At 41.5% G+C, this 23,984-nt stretch overlaps 1 protein-coding gene and 1 long non-coding RNA gene across 2 annotated transcripts; both read left to right on the top strand.

Annotated features, from left to right (window-relative positions):
* The first annotated feature begins 5,042 nt into the window (after nucleotides 1-5,042).
* Nucleotides 5,043-12,478, top strand: LOC118556414. Its single transcript, XR_004931055.1, has 3 exons — nucleotides 5,043-5,306; nucleotides 12,164-12,208; nucleotides 12,434-12,478. It is a non-coding gene; the product is annotated as an uncharacterized LOC118556414 (long non-coding RNA).
* A 176-nt stretch (nucleotides 12,479-12,654) lies between these two features.
* On the top strand, nucleotides 12,655-21,283 carry LOC105939858. Its single transcript, XM_036136631.1, has 4 exons — nucleotides 12,655-12,672; nucleotides 14,247-14,394; nucleotides 16,691-16,852; nucleotides 18,184-21,283. Exons 1-4 carry the CDS (start codon nucleotides 12,655-12,657, stop codon nucleotides 19,206-19,208), a joined length of 1,353 nt encoding a protein of 450 aa, XP_035992524.1. The 3' UTR covers nucleotides 19,209-21,283.
* The last annotated feature ends 2,701 nt before the right edge of the window (nucleotides 21,284-23,984 follow it).

Here is a 23,984-nt window from a genome sequence, read left to right as displayed (position 1 = left end):
TTTGCTTTTCTTTTTCCCCCGTCATTGTGACATCATTGCCAGACTCATGACGGCGGTTTGCGTAGTGGTGGTGGTGGTGGGGGGGGGGTAAAATAACAGTGAAGCCATGCAACCACATAAACAGGCCTCCCTTTTGAATAAAAAAACATTCTCACTTTTTCAAAAAGTCTACGACGCAAACTCTTTAAGTATAGCACTTACCTGGTCTGGACCCTGTGTCATGCCTTGCAAAACGATGACCGTGTCGTAATTGTGGGATTCTCGTTTTCTTTCGACTCCACAATTAACTGGAAACTTTTGTTCGGTGAAATCCGAATCTGCTGTGAATTCTCGCTTCTTATTTTGGCTTCACTAAGAAAACAAAGTACCGTGAGCGCAGGCCCGTATTAAGACAATGTGGTGCCCCTGGGCACTATACCTCAAAGCCCCCCCCCCCCCCCCCCCCCCTTACCCGTGCTGTCCTCCGGTCAAAAACCTCAGACATAATCAAGGGGATTTCTGTAATGTAATTTACTATTTACTAACTTACACAACTACATGTAGGCATATGAGCAGTGAGCAATATTCAATATTCATTGAAATCCAAAAAATCTTGATTTATTTATCATTTATTATTATTGTGACATCAGTGTTCACAAGACGAATAATGCATGGTCTTTCAACAATTTCAAGTAAATAACATAACAATTTATGAAAGATATATTTTTAAAGCATGTGTCATGTGGTGCCCCCCCATGGTTGGTGCCCCTGGGCACTGGCCCACTGGCCCTTATGGATAATCCGACCCTGCGTGAGCGTGAGCAGTGCGATGAACCCAAGTGCTGAAACACGTCAGGAGAAGACGCGTAGCTCTGTCACGCACCGAAACGTTACAGTCGCTGTGTGTAAAGAAACCGTAGAGCAATTCTAGGCATGGGCTGTCTTTAAAACGTATTCCTTCAAAAGTCCTCCACGAGTTGACGTGGGTGTGCTTTAGGTCCGGATGAACGGAGCTGTTCAGGAGCGCACCAGGTGGGTGCAGCATCACGCTGTTGGGATGCTTTTCTTCAGCGGGAACAGGGAAAGGTTTCTGACGGGAAGATGGATGAAGCTGAATACTGGGCATTCCTGGAAGGAAGCCTGTTGGAGGCTGAGAAAGAGCCGAGGCTGGGGCAGAGGTTCACCTTCCAGCAGGACGGCGACCGTCTCGCTGCAGGAGACGGCGGTTCTTCAGGTGGCTCGACCCAGTGGGCCTGAATACAACTCCATCCCACACTTTTAAAATTTTATCTGTGAAACCCAGCTATCCGTTTAGTTCTACGCCACCATTAGGCACTTTTTGTTTGTCTGCCAGTTAAGATCCCAATGAAATAAACTGCGGTGGATAATTAGGCGCCATGTGTAATATTACCACAGAAATAAGAAGGGTTCATATAAGCAACGTTACAAATTGCGACGTGTAATATTAGGGTTTAATTCCGTTAGCGCCGACACAAATGTATAATCCACCTTTACGGTTCAGAGTTTATGCAATCATTCTGAACCAAAGATCCTAGTTTTCCCCAAGTGTGTGTGTGTGTGTGTGTTTTTTTTTTTTATGTAAGAGTTGTAATAAGGTCCCGAGGCCTAAACAGAAAGTGTATACCTACCATAAAAGTGTTGTTGTGTATGGGTGTTTGCATGCATGTGAATGTGCTAAAACATGTCAGGGGAAGTATGTTATGTCATACTGTCATTATGTGTCAGGAAACGACATGACCAGGCGGCTTCTCTCCAAAGCTAAAGAAGATTGCTACAACTCGAGTGGCAGTACGAAAGCAAGATGAACGTCTCTTCTTTAATCGTAGTGTCAGTCACAGTTTCTAATTTCCTTCTCCCATTTGAACACTCAATTTTTCTTACCTTTGTCCTTTATTTTATTATTCTTTTTTTTTTTTACACTACAGATTTCTTACCGTGAAGACCACAAGCTCTTTGAAAACACGCAAAACACCGATGGCTTAAGAAAAAGGTCCATTTGCATGTGCTGGTTAAACAAACACCTGTGAACGATTGCATGCAATCCGAGTTAAATGACACATTTCCCTAAGAGAAAATGCAAATCTATAAACCCAGCACACGCAACTCAAGCATGCTGTAGAACATGATACCTCTCATGGTGCCATTTGAGGAGAGATTTCTCATCATGTTGGCCAAACAGCGACCATATATGGTATGGGCTATAAAAAAAAACGCAGACACAGACTGTTCCCAAGGTGTAATATAAGTGCAATTCTCATGACTGAACACGAATTTCCTCAGCCAGCAGGGCAATGAACCTGGCGTCAAAGGCTCTGGGAAGAAGGCAGCCCCAGAAGGCAGAACTCTGTTGCCTGCTGCCCTCTTGTGGCAACCCGACGAAACTGCACGCAAAGCACCAAATGAAGATCAAAATGTCCTTCAATGGTGCACATTTGTTGTGTTTGTGGTTAAACACATGTTTGTTTAATATGATATGTTTGTTTCGGGTCTAAATACATATCTGTAATTTTTTTTTTTAGCAAATGTTTCTGGTGTTGTGATAGTCCTACTGCCTTTGCAAAGAAGATGTGTTCCATTTTCTTCATCAAACTTTAGAAGGAACTGGCTGACTCCTCGCACATTTACAAAGAATGCACTGTCATGTTTTTCACGGTTACTTGCAATGAGAGCAGGTGCGTCACAATACGAAGAGAAGAGGGTAAAAAAAAAAAAAAAAAAAAAAAAACAGGCCAAAGTGCAGGCAGGTAGCAGCAAACACAAAAACTCAAGGGCAGTTTAAAACACAGAGCAAGGATAACAAGAGAACCAATAGACACCGACCGCAGGCCGTGAAAACTGAGCCGAGAGTATAACCAGGGAGTTAAAAAAAAAAGCCAACTTGTTACAAACTGATTTCACAAAACCTAAATGAGAGATTGAACCGGAATCTTCCAGTCCCTGGCTTGAGCTTCGACCGCTTTGATTTCACAAAAGAAACGTGACACAAACTGCAACAACGATCTATTCTGTTTAGTTCTTCGGCTCCAGTTGCTCTTCGATGCCCGTTAAGCAGTCTGTCTGATCAAAAAAGGTCCATGTTGTACTCTTTCATTTTGATTGGCTGACAGATTAGAATTCAATCTCATAAAACCAGTCAGAGTTGGGGCCTTAGTTCATCTTAGCGTTCCTTCTCTCTGCAGGTTTTTACACAGGTAGAAAAATTAACAACAGCAACGCAAATTTGCATTGAAAGGTAAGATGGTCTGTTGACCCGACAACTATAAATCAAGCAATCTATAAATCTGCCCTTTATGAAAGAGCGGAAAGAAGAAAGCCCGTCTTGGATGAACGCTTTAAGAGGTCCTGTTTGCAGTTTGCCACAAACCACATGGGAGACTCAGTAAGCATGAGGAAGAAGATGACCTGGCCAGGCGAGAGCAAAACAAAACCTCCTGGCCCCGCCATAAGCTGTGTGTGACAGAAAGCGGAAGTTGCAGCAGGCTGGTGGCGGCAGCATCATGCTGTGGGGACGTGGTTCTACTCAAACAGGGACAGATTGGCGGTGTAAGCTGATTGGAGGATGAACGGAGCCAAATGGAGCTTAAGCGAAAATTAAAACTGAAGAAACTCTATTGCCTACCTCCATCAATCAGGGACTCATCCGCCTCTGACACAAGCCAATCAGCTTTGAACTGCTCCTCCTCGAAGCCAATCAGCATCCTGGGTTTATCTTAAAAAGAACTCCACATCCTCGTCTCGGCCTTCTCCTCAGCGAGCAAGCGGTGGCTGCGTGTGTCTGGTTTGGACTCTGTTGACCGGTTTCAACCCACCTCCATCCCCTTCTCCACCATCGTAGCAAGCTTCGCCTGGCTTTCCTATGGTGCTGCTTCAACCTCGTCCCTATCAGAGTGTAATTCCTCCTGGACTCTTATGGAATTCCCCGTCACTCCTTAAAACGGTCCGGCAGAAGACCGCCATGCTGAGCCTGGTTCTGCCAGAGGTTTCTTCCCAAAGGGGAGTTTATCCTCTCCACAGTCGCTTCATGCTTGCTCATCATGGACAGTTCATGCAAACCTGTGTTTATCCAAGTTGGACATCAAGCTCAAACATATCATCATATGGACTGAACAAACTTTATTTATCTCCACTCCACCACCAGTTTCAGACCTGGGGGGAAACATCCCTATTCTCATACGCCTGCTTATGCATATTGAAGTATAATTCAGCGTGAATTTTTCCTGCCGAGGTCTGAGCGCCAAACTTATAAAATATTGTATCAATAAAAATTCTTCTAATTGCCTTTTCTTTCTGTGTGAGTTTTTCCAGATTGAAACGTATACAGGCTGGAGGCTGCAAAGGACAGAGGGCTGCCTGGAGATCCACCTTCCAGCAAGGTAGAAATCACAGAATAACGCTGACTGGATTTAATGCGTGCTAAACTGCGTGGCTAACCGTTCTTGAAACAGGCATAACTAAGGGATTAGGATAAAACTAGCAGATTTTGGGACAGACTCTTGTTACACCGTATTGACAAAATGCTGAAAGCAAATATTGATTTTTTTTTTTTTTTTGTATTAGGACAACAGCGTGAAAGCGAATGTAAAATGAGCTTCATCCAAACCCGGTGTATATAGGCCAAACAGGTGGATGTTCAGAAAGTTGGTTTTTCCTACCATTTCAAGATGAATTATTTAACTATTATTAGGCTCCTATTAACTATGTTCACTAATAACCATATGAGTGAAGGAGTTTAGGAAATGATGATGTAGCAGCCCCTGTCTGGGGGGGATGTTTTCCTCCAGCGGTTGTCCTGGCCGCGCTCTTCCTCCAGGAAGTGTCTGAGCGGGGTGAGTGAGAGCCGTGAAGCCCCGCTGAGGCAGCCTCCGCGCGCGGCTGTTGCTGGGAGCTCCGGCCAATCAAAGCCGCCCGCGCAGCTCCCCGGTGCAGGTAGTTTGGTGGCTGAGGAGGACGCATGACATCACGCACGGCCCCGTCCCTCTCCGCTCCAAACTCCTGCCGAAACATGGACCCCGTCCCCGCAGCGGCGGTAGGAGACGCGCGTCCGCCGGCGCGCAGGCACAGTGAGATTTGACGCAGTTTGCAGCGGATTCTCCGTGGAGAGCTCCGGTGTGTGCGTCTGACGGAGACAGGGAGGAGGAGGGGGCAGGAATGGCGGACGGGGACTGTGCCGTGTCTTTGGAGTGGGACAACGTGGATCGAGCCTTCGCTGTGTGAGTTGCGCATTCGGACGTGGAGCCTGGAGCTCGGCTGTCCCCATGGATCCAGAGAAGACGCTGACGTTCTGCCTTGGGCTGCAGGCCGAGGAGGTAAGGCGCTGCGCAGCTTCGCTCTGCTCCACACACGCCGCTGTCAACAGCTGGGCTGGGGTGACTCTGCACTGCAACATGCTTCCTCCTGGCCTACCTGGCTGACAGACAGCCCAGGGAGCCCACACGTCTTCACATAATGCCTGCTGCATGCCGTCTGCTCTTTTAAATCTAAGGACTTTGATTTAAAAGAGCCGACTTTGAAGTTCATGCTTCAATTATTTTCATGGAAGTCTAGTCAACACCTGGCTGTATGCTTCTTTGCAGAAAGGTATACACTGGGGGAAAAAAAAAATGTAATTTGGAGAAAATGTGATGCTTCTGATTACATTTGCAAAAATATATCCTCATTTTATAATAACCCTGTGAGAAACGTGAATATGATCTAGTTGGTTTGTAAAAAATAATAATAATAGAAAACCAAAAATTTTTCCAAGGCTGCAAAAAAACGACATAAAGGATTAGAGGAAACTAATACTTTCGTTCTATGAAATACAGAATGTTATATAATTGTGTTATGCATAACATGCCTTTACTGATATTTTGATTCTAACATTTGGACTCAAACAAAGAGTAATTAGAAGTTTTTAGTTTACGCTGCAGAATTTTGCATGTTTTGGCCATTCTGCTTGTTGTCGTATAACAAAGGAAATATTAGCTGACATTAGCTGTTATTCAGCCAATCAAAGTCCCAAAACAGCATTATGTTAATAAGAGCTGTGGAGGATGATAGTTTGTTGTGACCAGAAGTATTAAAATTAAACAGTGAAATGTCTTTTATATATATATATATATATATATATATATATATATATATATATATATATATATATATATATATATATATATATATATAAAAAGGTGTAGTAGCTCTCTTTAAGACAGCTGACTTCCTCTTACAGGTGGGTGAGGGGCAACGCTGCTTTTCTCTATTCCTTACTGCTGGCCAGAGAAAACTTTGGTCACTCATGCACAGTCTCTGGAATCGTATTTGAAAGATTTCCAACAACTAGATCTGTTTGATGAAACATTTTTTAGCGGTCCTGAAACCTCGTTCTACCTTGAAATTAGTAACCGGCTGCCACCTGGTTCTGAAGCCGTGGATGTCTTAAAGATTGATGTGTTTACATTGTCTTTCCTAGCTTAAATCATTCTTCCTTTAACTTACTGTAAGTAAAATGCAGCAGCCCCCTTTCTACCAGCTGGCCAGCAGTGTGCAGCGACAGGTCGGTGGGAGGAAACGCTGCAGCGCTCTGCTCCATATACAGCCAGATAAAACTCCAGCCGCTCCTGCACTTTCTCTGGAACCGCTTTAAAAGCACTTTAACTTGTAGGAAAGGACTTTATTTTAACATATATATATATTTTTGCAGATTTTAAACCATGGCTGTTTAAACCTCTGGTAATCAGGACACGCCGACATTGAATACGCCTCACGAGGATGTGTTAGAGGTTTTATTTTGTCCCGGTTTTCCTGTTTGAGGTTGTGGTTGTCAGATTGTGTGGCAACAATTAGACGCTCCTGTACTTGTGCACCCTTTTCCTCTCCAGCCCTGTCGGCGTAATGTGTGCAGGATGTGGGTTTTTTTAACACTGTGCTGTTGAAAATTGATGAATGGGGGTCCCTGTGGGGGAAAAGTGTGAGTTTTCTTCATTAATGTGGACAGCCTGTTAGGCCTTTGCGATGCTTTGTTGCTTTAATTGCAAATTCCTTTGTGGCGTTTGGTTTTCGTTTGACTTTTGTCGTGCTTATGGAAGATATGTTTCAAGTAAGACGGCTGCAGCGTAGCTTAAAAGAACACGGCATGTTCCCAGTATACGGAGTGTGTGTTTATCAGGTCATTACAATTTCAGGCCTTGAAAAGTCTTAAACCCACCAACATTTTATTATGTATTAAACCACAACTTTATTTTTTGACTTTGTCTGTATTGGTTTATTTCAATAAGCCAGTTTCTCATGAAATTGGACTATGTCTTGGAAACTACGATAAATGAGTTCTTGTTGTTGTTTTGCTTTGTTGTGCTTGAGAACAGGGATTTAACATCATGGATGAAGGTGGCAGAAACATTACTAGTTGGCAACTTTAAGGTGTGTTTCTTTATCCTGGTTTTAATTTTTTTTTTTATAGTCATGGAGGGAAACTGTCAGGCAGATCGTTTGCGGATTCTCGGGGGTCTCAGAGTGACTCTGCTTCACACTCGTGCGTGTTTTAAATCCTTGTGGGGACCTAACCACAGGAACTCTGCATGACAGCACTTTACCCGTCCTGGTTCGGCTCAGTGTTACATTTTCACACTTCTATGATATTGTGGTATGGTTTATCGTTTATAACATTTACCTTTTCTCTATAGAAGGTAGTAAAAAAAAACACAAAATTTGACATAAACTATGATTTAGTATAGGATGTTTCACACAGTGGAACTATTGTAGCAGACTTCAGGCATGTGGGGACGATGGAGCGAAGTAGGGACCGGCTGTAAACGGTGCCGTTACTTGGGATGCTCAGTTCTGGAGGATCCTTCCGCTGCAGCCATCCGGACCAGCAGCGTTTCCTCGTGTTGGCTCTCTGCAGGGTGGATCTAACCTGGTGTTGGGTCAGCTGTAATGGCTCCACCTCTCCTTTCTCCACTGCCTGACAGTGTGTGTCGCTGTGCCGGCTCGGTTGAAGCGGGAGAAAGGGGTGTCTGGGAGGGTTCGCCCAAACTGCCCTTCTATCTAGCTAGAAATGAAATCCCCCGCCACATGCTCAGTTACTCTTTCTGTGCAGCCTACAGAATCAGTCGTGTTTTTATCTTGTCCTTCCACCTGTCTTTTGCTGCATTGTGCAATATTAAGAAACCACTGAATAACGCTGGGTTATCATGACACTACTTCACATTTTCAGCCTCCAATTGGTTGGTAGATTTCTGTCAAAATTATGTTTTTTTTTTGTTTTTGTTTTTTTTACCAGGATGCATTAGGTGTAGGATTTAAGTGTCAATTGAGTCTAGGTTATGTTTAGGGTTAGGTATGCACTGGTAATGGTTAGGGTAGGAGTCAGGGTTAGGCCACAGAAATCAATGGAAAAATGTATTGATCTATTTCAGACATTCCATCAAAATAAATAAATGCATAAAAATTAATGCTTACATATTTCTCTGTGTGGATACAAACATCACCATAATAACTACACACACATCCAGAAATCAGCCACCTTAATTAGTGAATATGTCTGAAAAGGCATATGAAAAAAACATAACTTTTTTAATCATACCCCTTCTTATTCCTTTTTCTGTCCTTAGCATAAATGCATACACCCCTATATCTATCTATCTATCTGTCTATCTGTCTATCTATCTATCTATCTATCTATCTATCTATCTATCTATCTATCTATCTATCTATCTATCTATCTATCTATCTATCTATCTATCTATCTATCTATCTATCTATCTATCTATCTATCTATCTATCTATCTATCTATCTATCTATCTATCTATCTATCTATCTATCTATCTATCTATCTATATTTATATATATATATATATATATATATATATATATATATATATATATATATATATATATATATTATATATATATATATATATATATATATATATATATATATAAAACCTAACCCTATACACACAAATGCACAACCCCATCAACAGTGCTTTGAATCCGATCCAAATTCAAAATGAATGGCAGTCAATGTAAAGTCCTTGTTACAATAGTGCGTGTGTGTGTGTGTTTAGACATATAGAGCGCAGTGCAGAGCCAACATTGTTTAGCTGTGCTGACCACAGGCAGCAGTCAGTTTTTAACCAAGCGTGCCTAATTTACATGGCAGCAGTCTTATTCTGCAACAAGCCCAGTTCCGTCTCATTGTTTTGACTGTAGCCCCACACGCCGGTGCCATGGATATATTTTCCCCGTTTTCAGTTGTGGACTTGCTAGTGAGCTTTAGGTCATTGTCCTGCTGCGTAACCCAAGTGCTCTTGACCTCAAGGTCACATACGGATCCCAGGATTTTGTGCTACAGAGCAAAATTCATGGTCTCATCAATTCTGCCAGGTCACCCAGCTCCTTTAGCAGCAAAGCAGCCCCAGATCGTACACCCTCCAAACTGTTTCAGTTTTGTCTCAGGAGAATATTTCTCCAATAATAAGTCAAAATGTGTTTTTGTGGTTAGCAGGACATTTGGCCTTAGAGCTGTTCCGTGGATGGCGTTCGTGTCCAGTCTGTTTCTTATTGATGAGTCATGACCTTTATTGGTGCTAAAGAGGCATGCGGTGCTTTAGAAAAACTGGTTAATTCACAGTTGCTTTTAATTTTTCACTAGTGTTGCACCGATGCCATTTTTTGGCCCCAATACCGTTACCCGATACCTGGCTGTGCAGTATTGGCCGATACCGATACCATCTGTTTATTGCCTACCTGGAATGGGTGACAATAGTTGAATAAACTTTTGGCTCTCAAAGGCCAAAATAGTGCAACATTCATGAAATTATAACATGTATAATAGTAGTGATACAGTAAGACAGTAAAATTACATTAATAATTGAATAATCTCTTTTAAACCCTGAGTTTTGGCTCCTAAAGGCCATAATAGTGCAACATTCATGAAATTATAACATGTATAATAGTAGTGATACAGTAAGACAGTAAAATCACATTAATAATTGAATAATATCTTTTAAACCCTGAGTTTTGGCTCTCAAATGCCAAAATAGTGCAACTTTCATGAACTTATATAACATGTATAATGCTAGTCAGGAGAGAGAAGGCTGCGTTCAAGTGACATACAAACATCAAAATGGTATCGGTGCCTATTTGTTGGTACTCGCTGATACCGATACCACCATTTTAGTGCTGGATCGGAGCCCCGTCCCATACTGGTATCGGTATCGGTGCAACACTATTTTTCACATTGTCACAATACTAACATTTCAAACCCGATGTCGACACACAGGAAAATTTGCGATACTCGATACCATTTTTGATACCAGTGGGATAAAAAAAAAGGACAAAGTGCTAGAATGAGTGTGGCAACTTTTTTAAGAATCTGCATTACATTTTTTTACGTTAAGAAGTATTTGCTGGCTGCCTTTAAAGCTGTATTCCTTCGGTCAAACGTTTTGGGTCTCCTTCATCAAGCCTCCCACAATAGTTTACTAGAATTTTGACTCATTCTTTCTACCCGAACTAGTTTAAGTCAGTCAGGTCTCACAAATTTTGGGGGACTGGGACCAGGACTTTGTGATGGCCACCGCAAAAACTTTGCTGTTGTTCAGTCCTGATTTCCAGGCATGATTAGTTTCATTGTTTTGCACAAGCTTTATCTTCTTTGAGATGTTGCTTCAGTGTTTCCACGTAATATTTCTCCATGACGTCATGTGTTTTTGTGAAGTGCACCGGTTGCTCTTTGAGCAAAACAGCCCAGAATAACACGATGCTGCTACTTCCTTACTTCGCAGCTCAGAAGGTGTCATCAGGCTTGTAAGCTTAGACCTTTTAACTCGACACTGCCAAACACCTTGACTTTAGCTACATTAGACCACAGGACATGTCTCAGAAAACTAAGCTATTTGTCCCTGAGGGCATTTGCAAACTGTAATCTGGCTTTTTATAATCTTTTTGGAGCAATGGCTTTGTCCCTGCTTTGTGGCCTAGAGAGCACGTCTCAAGGCAGACGAGGAGACTGTCTAGTTCCAGACAAGGACGTCTGCTGTTGTTTTCACATCAGAGATGCTCATCTCTGGGGCACAGAAACCTTCTTCCTAGTGAACGCGGTGGCTGGGCATTCCCATTCAAAATATACATTTGTTGGAACAGGTAAAAGTGGCCCCTTCAGACAGCTAATTTTACCCAAGCATGAACCAGAGCTGTGCAGGTCCACAACTCTCTTCCTGATATTATTATTTTTTTGCTTATTTTTATTTTTTCATGGCGACCAAGAATGAAACAGTGTTCATGTGTTGCCTTCGACACATCCACAGGTGTGCTGTAATTTAATTCTGTTGTTTTCATTAAACGTCGCTTACAAAACCATAAAAAGAAATCTTCTGGGCATCCCTGAACTGCTGAAAAGCACAGCAATCAGAGTTGATGTAAACTCAATGAGGTCATTTTTGTAATCCCAACCTGTCCTAAAACAGGAAATGTTTAATCTGTTTTTTGTTTTTTTTTGGTCAAAACAGTGAGAAAAGCTGGTTATGTATCGTTTTCTACAGTGTGTGAACATCGGGTTTCAGGTGTGCATTCCCTCTGTCCAGGGAAAGCGTTGCCATCCCTCTGAATGTTTTACTGGAAAGAAGGATGTGTGGATTTCCCGGACCTGTTGCCTCCGTGGCCATGGTGGTCACTGGAAGACCATGAACTGGTCACAGGATGGATAATAATCAGCATTTCTGATTCCAGCCTCTAAGAAAAAGCATAATTGGCAGCTTTGATAATCCAACATGTTTGTCAATCGGACAATTCGCAGTTAAAACACTTGATGAAACTGGCAGATGCCACTAATGTGTTTCATTTTTACCACGTCACATGAGTATATTTTATGTGCTTGAAAAATTCTAGTAGAAGACTGGGGAAGACCAGAGGGAGAAGTTTTATTAAAACTGTTGATTTCTGACTGCTGCCTCATACCAGAGAAGAGAAATGGGTTTGTTCAGAAGCCTCTTCATCACCTTGAAAAGCCAGCAGACAAGCGGTCGACGGCCTCTGACTGGAGAATTGTTCCTTTTATCTCATGCTTAGTCACTTTTGGACTAATAACATGTTGTATGCTTTGTCTTGCCGGTATCTTCATCTCATCATGCTCGTCCTGTGCCCTTTTCCTGATCACCGTGTCTCTTTTTGCCTTTTTATCAGATGACGATGTCCCTGCAGGAGCTGGTTGCACCTGAAGCCGCGACGGTAAGGCGGTCGACATTTAAACGTATGATAAACATTTTCCGCATGTCGTGGAAAGCCTCGAGAGGCTGCCTCTGAGTGGTTGCTATGGCAACGCGTTGTTGCTCGTTAGCACGTTTGAGAGTTGTGCGGTATCTGTGTGTGCAGACCAGATTTAGATCCCTTTGCCTGTTGTTCCTGAATGCTGTCGTTTTTTTACAAAGTGCTGCCTCCCGTTTCTCACTACAGGTGCCTCTGAGGGAGATCGAAAGGAACACAGCTGAGGAGGTGAGGTTTGTTTTCACATTTAACCTGGGATCGATTAAAGCTGCCCTTAAGCTGTTGGAATATGCAGAATATGCAAAATTTACGCCCTTGGGTTTATTCGATTTTTCTCACTTCAAACCACAATCGTCGGTGTATATAATTAGGATTTCACGGGATAGAAAGGAACAAAAGAGTGAGTAATTATGATGTGGAGCAGAAAGGTACACGGTTTTAATTTTAAATTTGTTTGCAAATAAAAACTGGAACGTGTGTGCCTTACTTTTGTACTGAGCCTTTCTGAGTCCATGCTTCGTAGAACCACGTTTCACTACAGTTACAGCTGCATGTCCTGAAATATGCGTACGTGCTTCTTTTCAAACCAGCTCCAGCTCAGTCACAGCTCAGTCAGATGGGACGAGGAGTCTCTGTGAACATCAGTTGTCACAGATGCTAAATAGGATTTAGGTCTGGACTTTGACTGGGCCGTTCTCAGACGTTAATGCACTTTAACCCGAGACTGCAGCATTTTAGCTGGGGTTGTATTTTTAGGGTTGTTGTCCTGCTGGAAGGTGAACCTCCACCCCAGTTTCAAGTCTTTTTCAGGTTATCTTTCTGGAGTGCTCTGTATTTAGCGCCACAAAACAGTTTCTCCATTGCTGCTGAAGAAAAAGTATCCCACACGGCATGATTCTGCCACCAACATGAGTCACAGCTGAGATGCTGAGTTTAGAGCAATGTTAGTGTCCAAACCACACCTAGCATTTTGTGGGCCAAAAAGTTAATCTTCCTCCACTGTATCCCCAGCATGGCCTGTCTCAAGCTTCAAATTGGACCTCACGGCTTTTTTTCCCTCATACCTTCTTTCTTCTTGCCACTATTCAATGAAGGCCAGCTCTGTGGAGTGCACATCTGATAGTTGTCCTATCAACAGATTCTCTCACCTGAGCTGTAGATCTCGGCAGCTCCTCCAAAGTTACCACAGGGCACTCTGCTGGTTCTCTGATTAATGCTCTCTTTGCCTGAAATCTCATTTTCGTGTGGATGTTTTTAGGGTTACTGTTGTGTCATATCCTTTCCATGTTCAGAGGATGGATTGGACAACACTTTTTCAGACATTTAAAGCTTAGGGTACAGGTTTAGAACCTAACCTTGTGTTAAATGTCTGCAGGTTTTCCCTGACCTGCTGTCAGCTGTTTGCCTTGGTCTTTGTGATACTGACTAATGTTCTCTAACACATATCTGGCTTTTATTTACATGTAACAGAAAAGAAGGGGGGTAAAATGTAAATCTACACCTCACTTCAGATTTCTAAGCTGAACGTTTTACTTTCTCTTCCCATTTATGGACCATACCTTTTATACCATCTATCACATAAAACCCCAAATAAACAAATGTAACTTTACTGGCCCTCAGGACTGAATTTGTCATGTTTTGGTTGTTGTAGAAGTGATCGTGTGTTTCAGAGGCCTCTTAGATCGGAGAATGTTGCTCTATTTGGAGCTTTTTACCGTCTTTTCCAGTTCACCGTTTCAGTTCATTTTTATTTTTGGCTCGGTTCAGGACTTGCACCAACTGGTTTCATGACTGCTGTGGTTGTTTTTCTCGTTTCGTATTGGTTGACTTTCTGTATGTCCTTTCTAAACGTGCTTGCAGCTCAAGGGGGCCACTTCAGATCCCTTTTTTTTTTTTTAAACTGTTTCCGGTGTTTTATACCTCACACCGTTTGGGGTTTTCTGTTGATGTGTTGGCAGAAGCTGACTTTGGTTACATTGGAGTGTTTTGTTTTGTCCACCAGGTGGTGGAGCATCACGTCGGCTCTGGCAGGCAGCCTGTGGTCAGTCCCAAGTACTGTCCTGGAGCCAACAACAGCCCAGGTTACCGGTGTGAAACCGGACACTGCTGTGGAGAAACGGGCTGCTGTACCTATTACTATGAACTCTGGTGTAAGTCAACTGTCTTTACTCTGAAATCATAAAAATCCTCTTCTACTTTCTCATTGTGGTGTCCATATAACATCAAATAGTCCCTGCTTAAATTATAATAAAACCATTTACATGTATAAATCAAGCGGAGCACTATGGCGGAAGCCGTACTGATCCACTTGTGAGAATAAAATCTGTCGGGCTCTTTTTGGCATTAAGACAACAATTATTTTTGCCGCATTGCCAGACAGGACACTGTTAAAAAAAAGAAATCATAATATCAATGCTTGAGTATAAGTGATAAAATGGCATACTTAAGTTTTCTGTCAGTTATTTTTCATTGTATTTAATATATTTCATTTTACCTGAACACTATGATTTTAAAGCAAACTTAAAGAAATTTTAATTATTAAAGGAATCTCACAAACAGCAGGGATTATTTATTCAGCTTTTCGGGTCAGACGTTTACAGAGCAGTAAAAGAAAAAAAATTGGTTGCCCCCTTTTACAGATGTCTTCTGTTTTTGTTCTTAAGTCACACTTAAATGTTTCAGGTCATCAGACAAAGTTTAGTGTCAGACAAAGATAACCTGAGTAAATGCAAAGACCAGTTTCCATTTTGGTTTGATTTCACAAGCAACACCCAGACCGGATTACTGCCAGACAAACATAATCAATACATCCCTGGAAAAGAACCTATCTGACAACATGAAGTTGACCCCAGAATAAAAACGTATGCCCCGATCTTTAGTTATTCAAGAAAAGATGAGAAACAGTTATTGACATTTATCAGATGACAAGGGCTACAAAGCTATTTATAGTTCAGCATCTACAACAACTCTGTGGAGAAACCACAAAACATGAGTTGCAGCAGCATTTAATTTCCCTTTAGGAATATCCATCCATCCGTTTCCTAACACGCCTATCCCTTGTGGGGCCACGAGGAATGCTGGAGCGCCTATCTCCAGATGAGAGACACCAGACCCAGCTAGGAAGATCACCCGAAGGCAGCTATCGAAGCAATCTGGGCTTCCATTACACCTATGCAGCGCTGCAGGCTGATGGCCTTGATGCCAAGGCGCATTGATGAAGTAATTCATGCAAGAGGAGGCCCAGCCATGTATTGAGTGCATAGAAATGAACATACTTTTCACAAGTCTGACATATGTGCTTAAAACATCCTTTTTTGATCGGCTTAATTTTCTGAAACGCTGGATTTTGGGTTTTCTTTACCTGTAATCCATAATCATCAATATTACAAGGATAAAACATTGCGATATTTTACACTATATGTGTAACAAATCTCTATAAAATAACTTCTCTGATATGTACTAATGCGGGTGACCCTCTTTAGTTTAATTTATGCTTCATACAACAAGTAAAGCCGCATATGCTAGAGCAGGGATGTCAAACTCATTTTGGTTGAGGGGCCGCTTACAGCTTAATCTGATCTCAAGAGGGCCACACGAGTAAACTCACTGCAAGAATAAATAGAACTAATAAGTGTGAACTTGTTGATTTTTATATTAAATTAATTTCACTTTTACACAATATATTATGAATAACCTCGGCGTTTTTAAGAAAAGTATGTGCAATTTCAACAATACTTTAACTCAGTTAAACATTTACTTGTGCATTATGCATAAGAACTGATCACAGTGATTATACAACGTTGAAAAACATTTATTCAAATTTTTTGGAACTTAAAAACGCTGTCCTGCATGAGAAAATACATCAAACAGATAAAAATTAAGAAATGATTTAAATTTTTCCACACCTAAAGCTTAATCTGCTAATTAAAAAACAGCGCCCCTCGTGGACAATATAGGAACTGCATATTTTCAATTAAACGAAGTACATGTTTTTTTCAATAATTGTTTTATCATTCTCTTCCCTTTATCTCCTCTTTCTTCAGTACTCGCAGTACTGCTCCACTTGTGAAAGTCAGATCTGATGAGCTCTTTTTGGCATTAAGACAACAATTCTTATTGCCACATTGCCAGACAGGACATTGGGAAAAAAATAATATATATATATATATATATATATATATATATATATATATATATATATATATATATATATATATATATATATATATATATATTTTTTTTTTTTAATAATGATAATGCATTTAGCCACAGGGCTGGACTAAATTGTTCGGCGGGCCGGATTCGGCCCGCGGGCCGTATGTTTGACACCTCTGTGCTAGAGGCACAGGATGCCAACATGCATTGATCTTGCCCTTTGTCACCCTGTGTCTGATGGACTGTGCCGAACATTGTTGCTGATTTACAGAGCTGTCTTGTTTCCGGCAGGGTTTTGGCTGCTGTGGACGGTGCTGATCCTCTTCAGCTGTTTCTGCGCTTACCGTCACCGGCGAGCCAAGCTGAGGATCCAGCAGCAGCAAAGGCAGAGGGAAATCAACCTGATCGCCTACAACGGGGCCTGCAACTACCCGTCCTCGATGCTGGACCTCAGTATGTTGAGTTTATCCTCATGTAATTCAGGGCAGGTTTAAATGTGACTCGTTTGAAGGACTCGTGTACGGCCTTTGCTTTGAATTGAGACACTTTATACTTCACAAGTAAGTGAAAACATTCTCAGTGTGGTAATCATGGCCCCTTCCAACTAATCACACCATATTTCTTGGACACCCCACAAAGAAAATGTTCTTTGCCGAATATGTCAAGAGCAAGAACTTCCAATCAGCGCTGCAAGGATAATGTTTTGTTCCTACAGCTCTGGAAGAGAGAACGAAATTCTCTTTCCTGAGTTTGTTTTAGACATTAAACTTAACATTTTGTCCCATTGCAACCACAAATTTAAAACTATTATCTACAGCACAAAGTTGTGTATAATTGTGAATTTTAAGACTTTGGCAGATAAGTCAAAGACCAAACTTTCAAATCTAATAGAGAAAATGTGGAAAGACTTTAAACTAGGGCTTCATGGGCGCTCTCCATCCAATCTGGTTGAGTTAGAGCAAAATGTTTAGTCTCTACAAGATGTGCGGCTGTAACTGCAACAAAAGGCGAAGTGTTGACTATGGGGCGAATACAAATATATGCCACACTTTATTAGATTTTTATTATTATTTTAAAAACACCTGTCATTTTCCTTCCACTTCACGAATATGCACTTCTCTGTGGGGAGGAGCAATGATCGGATCAGTTATTATTATCCTGAAAAGTTTCTTATGTCAACGATGAACTCAAGTTACCGATGTTTGAAATTCTGATAAACCGACTGTGCTGCCAGAGTTATTTTTACTTCCCTCTTGGTTCCAGGGAGCATCAGTTTTATGTTAATAAATGTGAAAATATGACTGAACACATATAGCAGTAATAGTGATATTAATCAGAACTCTGTATGTAACAGATGTCACGATGAAGCCGATTTGAAAATGTATTTTTAAGAGCAGTATTTATGGAGCTATGACATGTAGTCCCAGCCAGACAGTTGCCTAAAAAAGACTGCTAAGAAGTTCTTAATAGTTTTTTTTATCATCACTTTCATTTTTTTTGACAATAAATACTAAAAATATCGTAAAAGAAATCTTAGGTTCATATCCCCCACCCCTTCTTCTTAGTATTCTATAAAATCTTTATAGAATACGCTGTTTAAGCATTGACGGAGGACTTTTGCAGAGCACAGGAAGTAGACTTGTTAGGGTCTTTGCTAAGCTAAAGAAATGATGCTGCTTTAGTCAATTGTAATTATAAAAGCAGCCGTTTGGCTTCTCGGTGAAGGTGTTTGTGTTTTAGAGCAGAATGACATAATTCAAAATGCTTTTGTTCTTTTCCGGCAGGTTTTCTGACGTCCCTGAAGCTGCCCTCCTACGAGGAAGTGACTGCCCAGCCCTGCACTCCTCCGCCTCCTTACAGCTCCATCTTCGCCCTCCAGGGAGGCACCGCCGCGGGGCCCAGCTCCTCTTACCCCCACCACCACCACCACCGGCACCCCTGCCCTCCGTACCTGGGCCCCGGCCCGAGCGGCCTCACCTCCTCTCAGAGCTCCGACAACTACACCAGCTGCTCCTGCGAGTCCTGCTCCCTCACCTCCCCGTCCAGCACCTCCTTCTCGGTCCAGGTGACCGACGAGACGTACAACAGCAGCCACGTGTCCACGCCCAGCGAAGCCGGGGGGGACTACGCCGTCATGCTGAGATCCTTGCCGTCCCCGTCGCAGGTTCCTCCGGACGTCATACCCGCAGCCACTCCTGACGTTATACCGGCGCAGCGACGTCCCTCCGCCGGCAGCGACAGACTCTCGCCTCCTCGCCCTCCTCTTTCCCTCCCCTTGCACTCACAGTCCTCGCATCCCGCTCGCCTTCCTCTCTCCCCCCTTGTCCTGTTGTCCTCTGTTCCTCCTGGTCAGGTCCATTTCATCGTGCCGTCTGATCCGACGGCCGCTGGTGAGTCCCCGCCCCGCGATGTGGCCCCGCCTCCTTCCGCGCAGCGTCCGCGCTCGTCAAACGCGGGTGATTGCAGCGGAGAAGGGCAAAAACGAGAGAGAGCAGAAGAAGAGGAGGAGGAAGAGGAGGAGGAAGACGAGGAGGATCATTTCAGCCACCGACGGCTCACAGGCGACTCTGGCATCGAAGTGTGTCGCTGTCACGTGAGGAGAGGGGAGGCGGAGCTGCAGAAACGGCCCCTGGATGAAGGGAAGGGAGAAGGAGCGGTGCGGGGAAGTGTTGACGGTTCCCTGGGGTCAAAGCACAGCGCGCGGTCATCCATGTCGGGTCCCTGCGAGACGCGGGGCAGTGAGGCTCCTTCCTCCTCCACCGTCGCCTACAAGGCCGGCGAGGCCGCCGTGACCTTGGAGTCGTCGTAACCCGACAGCCCGCGTGAGGTGGTCGATTGAGCAGGAATTAGACGTCCATGCTTTGCAGCATTCCTATAGGTCAAGACTAGTAGGTGAGGAACGGGTAAATCACTGAAGGAGAGTCTTGCAGGTCTTACCGTAGTAGTCGAAAGGACAGTAGGTGTGATGGAGCTTTCCGATCGCTCTGTTTCAAAAGAGAAACTCCCAGAGAGACTCGAAGCGGAACTTTTAAATTATGGAGAGCATAATGGGTTTCTGGCAGAACAGACAAGTGACTAATTTCTCCCTTATGTCGTTTCCTAGCTGAAAGCAGCATAGCAGTAGCTACGGCTTCGCTGTTACCTGGCATGCATTGCATGCAAACCAACCACAATGGTATTCCTGCTCTTCTGTCATTCACTCTGCACTGTCCTCAGAGTGTCGTTCTAACACGGGAACCCTATGTGTCCGGTTCTGGTCGGCTTCGGGTGATTTAAAAAATGAGATGAAAAGCCTAACAACTCGGTTTTCTAAATATCGTTTCCACAGGAAATGCCGACCTTCTTCTGGAAAACCACCAATCAGTCAGATCGGTTTGCGTTGACTCGCTTTAATTGGTGATCGGCAATATTTTCAGTCTATAAACACATCAGCCGACAGAATGTTACATTGATGCACTTATTTGAGTTTGCTCAGATATGAATTGGGGGGAAAATATCGGAGTTCTTCATTTTTCTCTGAAATTCAAGGCTTCCACCTCAGTCAATGAACTTGCAGCTTTTCTTTTTTCTTTTATGTGTTATCAATCCTGACTGATGTAAACTGGCAGGCCAGGCTTCAAAGAAAACGTTCAATCGGTAAGAAAAAACCCGATCGGTGCATCTCAAATGTTTTTTTTTTTTTTTTTTTTACATTCTGGAAAAAGCTGTGTATGTGTAAAGCTAAAATCCAGCTCAACCTTTGACTGTTCTAGATAGAATCCAGCAAAAAAAAAAAAGATTAGGATCCACTGCCTTTGAGACCACTCTTGATTTCCAAGCATTAAAGTGCAAAGCACATCATCAAGCCTGTTAAACCAATAACAGTTTCCCTGAAGTGGCAGAAAATTATGCTTCTACTTTTCGAAGTGCGGCTTCGAAACAGAACTGGATAGGACAACGTAGTCTTATTTCTCTTTCTACAAAGTTGGAGTCACAAAAACTGAACAAAGCAATGTTAAAAATGGATGTTTTTACTAACCTGCATCCCGTTGGTTGTACAAGGAGCGTGTTTTAAAGCTTTCATACCTTCACGGTGGTATCACAGTGGTTCCACTCTGTTGTTCCAGACTGTTAGGTGTGCGTGCTGTAATTACCAAGTGTGTTTAACCTTAGACTGAAAGTGTCTTAGCGTGTTTCCAGCCAACCGTTGTCCGATTTGAAAGGCAACGTGAATCTGTTTTCCTCCATGAACTGACGGTTGAGTTTTTTTTTTTTTTTTATATAGCATTGATACTTTAAAATGAACTTTTGTCAACTGATGATGAATGTAGAAAGGTTATGCATACTAGCGAGTAAAAACACAGTAAGCTGCATGCAAAACCACTGCAGGACAATGCAGCTAAACCTTTGGGAGCTTTAAAAACAAATGGAGCGGTTTTATGTCTAACCGTGTTTTGTAACGTTGAATATCAGAGATGGCATTGTACGGGATGAGGGTTTTGATTTTCTGACCTTCGCCTCATTGGATTGTTGTATGTAAAAATAACAAGCTGGACACAGCGCATGTTTTCTATCTGTAAAGCGTTTTCTCTTCTTCCTCAGTGTTTCTCTGTACAACCACATGGAGCTAAAGGATGGCCATACATTTTTGTCAATTTAAAAAAAGATGAAACAGAATTCCAAATTTTGGTCTTAAACTTTGAAAAACATAAAAATAAAACTATGAAAGTGAAGAGAAGTTAAGGTCCAATCATGTGGATTGGATGTTCAATAATGAACAAAGTGCTTATTTTATTCTTATTTTAAAATACCAAATATTTTATTTTTATCAATCACCATTTTCTATTAATGTAGTCACAAACAGGTAAAAATTTTAATTTGGTCAAACTTTTTCATATTTATAATTTAAAAAAATCTGCAAGAGAAATCAGAAAGTCTGATTTTTTTTTTTTTTTTTACATACCTAGACACTTGTTCTGTGAACACCTATGCTGTATTTGTGGGAGATGCTGTTTCCTCCGTATCCCTCAAAAGTCATTAAAGTAATTTACACCACAAAAAACAAACAAACAGATGAACAGTATACAAAAAATAAACACACACAAAATGCTGGTGTGTTTGATAGAGGATTAGTACTTTTTTTACTACAAAACACCCAGCTCTTCCATATATGGGCAGTGACCTCGCGGGATGAAGCACAGATTTAGCTTAGCTGAGGGAGACAGAAAATGAGAAAACACTTTTTTTTCTCTTTGCCGAATATTTCATGCATTTTTTACCTTTTTTAAAAATGAAAAGAAAATACAACCAAATTTCTGCAAAAAGCAAACTAGCTTGTTTCAATTTCATATCGTGAAATTTAAACTAAATTAAACTTTTTTTTTTTTTTTAAAGAAAATCCAATTACCAAACCATGCATGGTCTAAAGGAAATTTCTTTCACACATATGTATCCTTTTTCATGTTTTTTTGTCTGTCAATTGACAAACTGCTTCAGCTGTAGGGCCAGAGGCTTCATGCGACAAGGATGGATTTTTGATGGCTAATAAATAGCTTACAGATGTTATTAATCAATCCAAAAAAGCTTTATAACTCATCCATAAGTGTTTATTATGTATACTTAAGGGCAAGTAAGAGACAAACGTGACCCTTTTCTGTTAAACTATACATTTCTTCTAGAGTTGCTTAAATTAAAAATTTTAGTCTGTTACTACCTTGTAAACCAGTAGTTTTCTCTTGTGCGCCTATTATGCATAATAAACACTTAGGAAAGCGTTATAAAGTGTTTACAGATTAATTAATAATGTATATATAAACTATTTACTAGCCATTTATGAGGGGAGCCTTATTGTAAAGTGGTACCCTTAGTTTAAAGAAATAAAAGTTAATAAAATAAGCAGTATTCTCAGTTACATTTTATGCGTTCATATTTCCTATATTCCCAGCAGCAAAGAACAGAAAACAGATTTAAAATGAAAAAAGACTTGTAAATGAAAAGCAACTTGGAAATTATTGAAACAGGAAATAATTAAATTAAATTTTATTTTTATAGCACCAATTCACAACACGTCATCTCAAGGCACTTTACAAAGTCAAATTCAATCAAACCATCCAGACAGATTGGTAAAAAAAAAAATCCAATCTAAGGAAACCCAGTGAGTTGCATCAAGTCTTGTCAAGCAGCATTCACTGCTCCTGAAGACGCGTAGATCCACAGGGACGGTTGTCTGCATTGTTGATGGCTTTGCAGCAATCCCTCATACTGAGCATGCATGAAGTGACAGTGGGCAGGAAAACTCCCCTTTAACAGGGAGGAAAACCTCCAGCAGAACCAGGCTAGGGGGGGCTGGCTATCTGCCTCAACCGACATGGGGTTAGAGAAGACAGAACAGAGACACAAAAAAAGCACAGAAGCACACATTGATCCAGGAATCCTGCAAAATACAACAACAAACTTAATTTGAAAACCTAAAACCTTCAAGTGAAAGAAAGAAAGCCATACATGAAAAGTTAAAACTCAAAATACATGTAAAAAAAAAACTGCATTCAAACCACAAGAAGCTTCCATTAAAATTTTTGAATACTTTTTGTTTCGTTTCAACATTTAAGATCAAAATCTGACTTTCAGTTTCAAGTTTTAAAGTTGCTTTTTCAAAACAAGATCTTTGAACAGGCAAAAACTATGGCCCTGATTTATCTCCATACAGATGGATGTCAGCAAGATGAACCGGCCTGTAGTTAACGTCGGTACCAAACGTAAAGGTTTGGGACAAAAGAAAAAAGTTCTCACGTCAAACTTTCTATGTGTTTGTCCTGCTGCTGGAACAAGTGTCTTTGTAGTTCCCTGACTGAAGGCCTCTTGGCTGTGTCCTTACTGAAAAGCTGGCTTGATTGTCAGTTCAAATGTTATCCATGTGAAGCTTCAGGAGATGAGCGACGCGAAGAGGGTTTTTGTTGCGGTTCATCCTCTGATTATCTCTGTTCAAAGCTGTGTAGAGTGTACGCCTAGTTGCTGTTCGTCCTCTGGGCGGCAGAAAATCCTTGTAGAATCGATTTGGCCTTCGCTGATCGAAGTACTTTGTGCCTATAGATGAAAACAGATACTCTATGAGCCATTCTGTGGTTTTTAACATGTTTTCTTTAGACTGTGATTAGTTCTACTTTGGCAAATGTTTCTACAGTGCTGAACATTGTCTTTTATTTTGTGAAAAACTGTACATGTGAAACCTAGAAAGAAAAACTGTATTTAGCAATAGTACTTGCACTTTTTTCGTTCTTTGTTTCTATTCCATGCTGATTAATAGGACGTAAACTGTTAGAAAACATTTACCTCTTTATAAAAGATGTATGAGCCATGCTGGGTGGAGACTGTACATCCTTTGGCTTAAAGTTCCTCCCAAATGCAAAGTGAGATTATGAGGTTTTACCTCAGCTCAGCTTTTCTTTTTCTTTTTTGTGTTGGTATTTTTAATTCACTAGCCTAAGCAACATCAGGTTGGAGATTAAATAAAAATCATCTGCAGTAATATGTTGGGCCTTAAAGGGAATTTTCGGCCCCATTAAAGTTGTGAAAAAAATCCTTAAAATAGATTTCTTTGAGAATCCAC

Source organism: Fundulus heteroclitus, chromosome 5 (assembly GCF_011125445.2).
Source record: "Fundulus heteroclitus isolate FHET01 chromosome 5, MU-UCD_Fhet_4.1, whole genome shotgun sequence".
In the NCBI taxonomy this organism is placed as follows: Eukaryota; Metazoa; Chordata; class Actinopteri; order Cyprinodontiformes; family Fundulidae; genus Fundulus; species Fundulus heteroclitus.
Note: the sequence above shows the minus strand (reverse complement) of the source record. Positions and strands in the feature narration are given on the sequence as shown.

What these genes read in the sequence shown, in the direction of transcription:
- LOC105939858 (XM_036136631.1), top strand. An exon ending in CTATTACTATGAACTCTGGT is followed by an intron (nt 14,395 to 16,690) that starts GTAAGTCAACTG and finishes TGTTTCCGGCAG; the next exon opens with GGTTTTGGCTGCTGTGGACG. An exon ending in GTCCTCGATGCTGGACCTCA is followed by an intron (nt 16,853 to 18,183) that starts GTATGTTGAGTT and finishes CTTTTCCGGCAG; the next exon opens with GTTTTCTGACGTCCCTGAAG.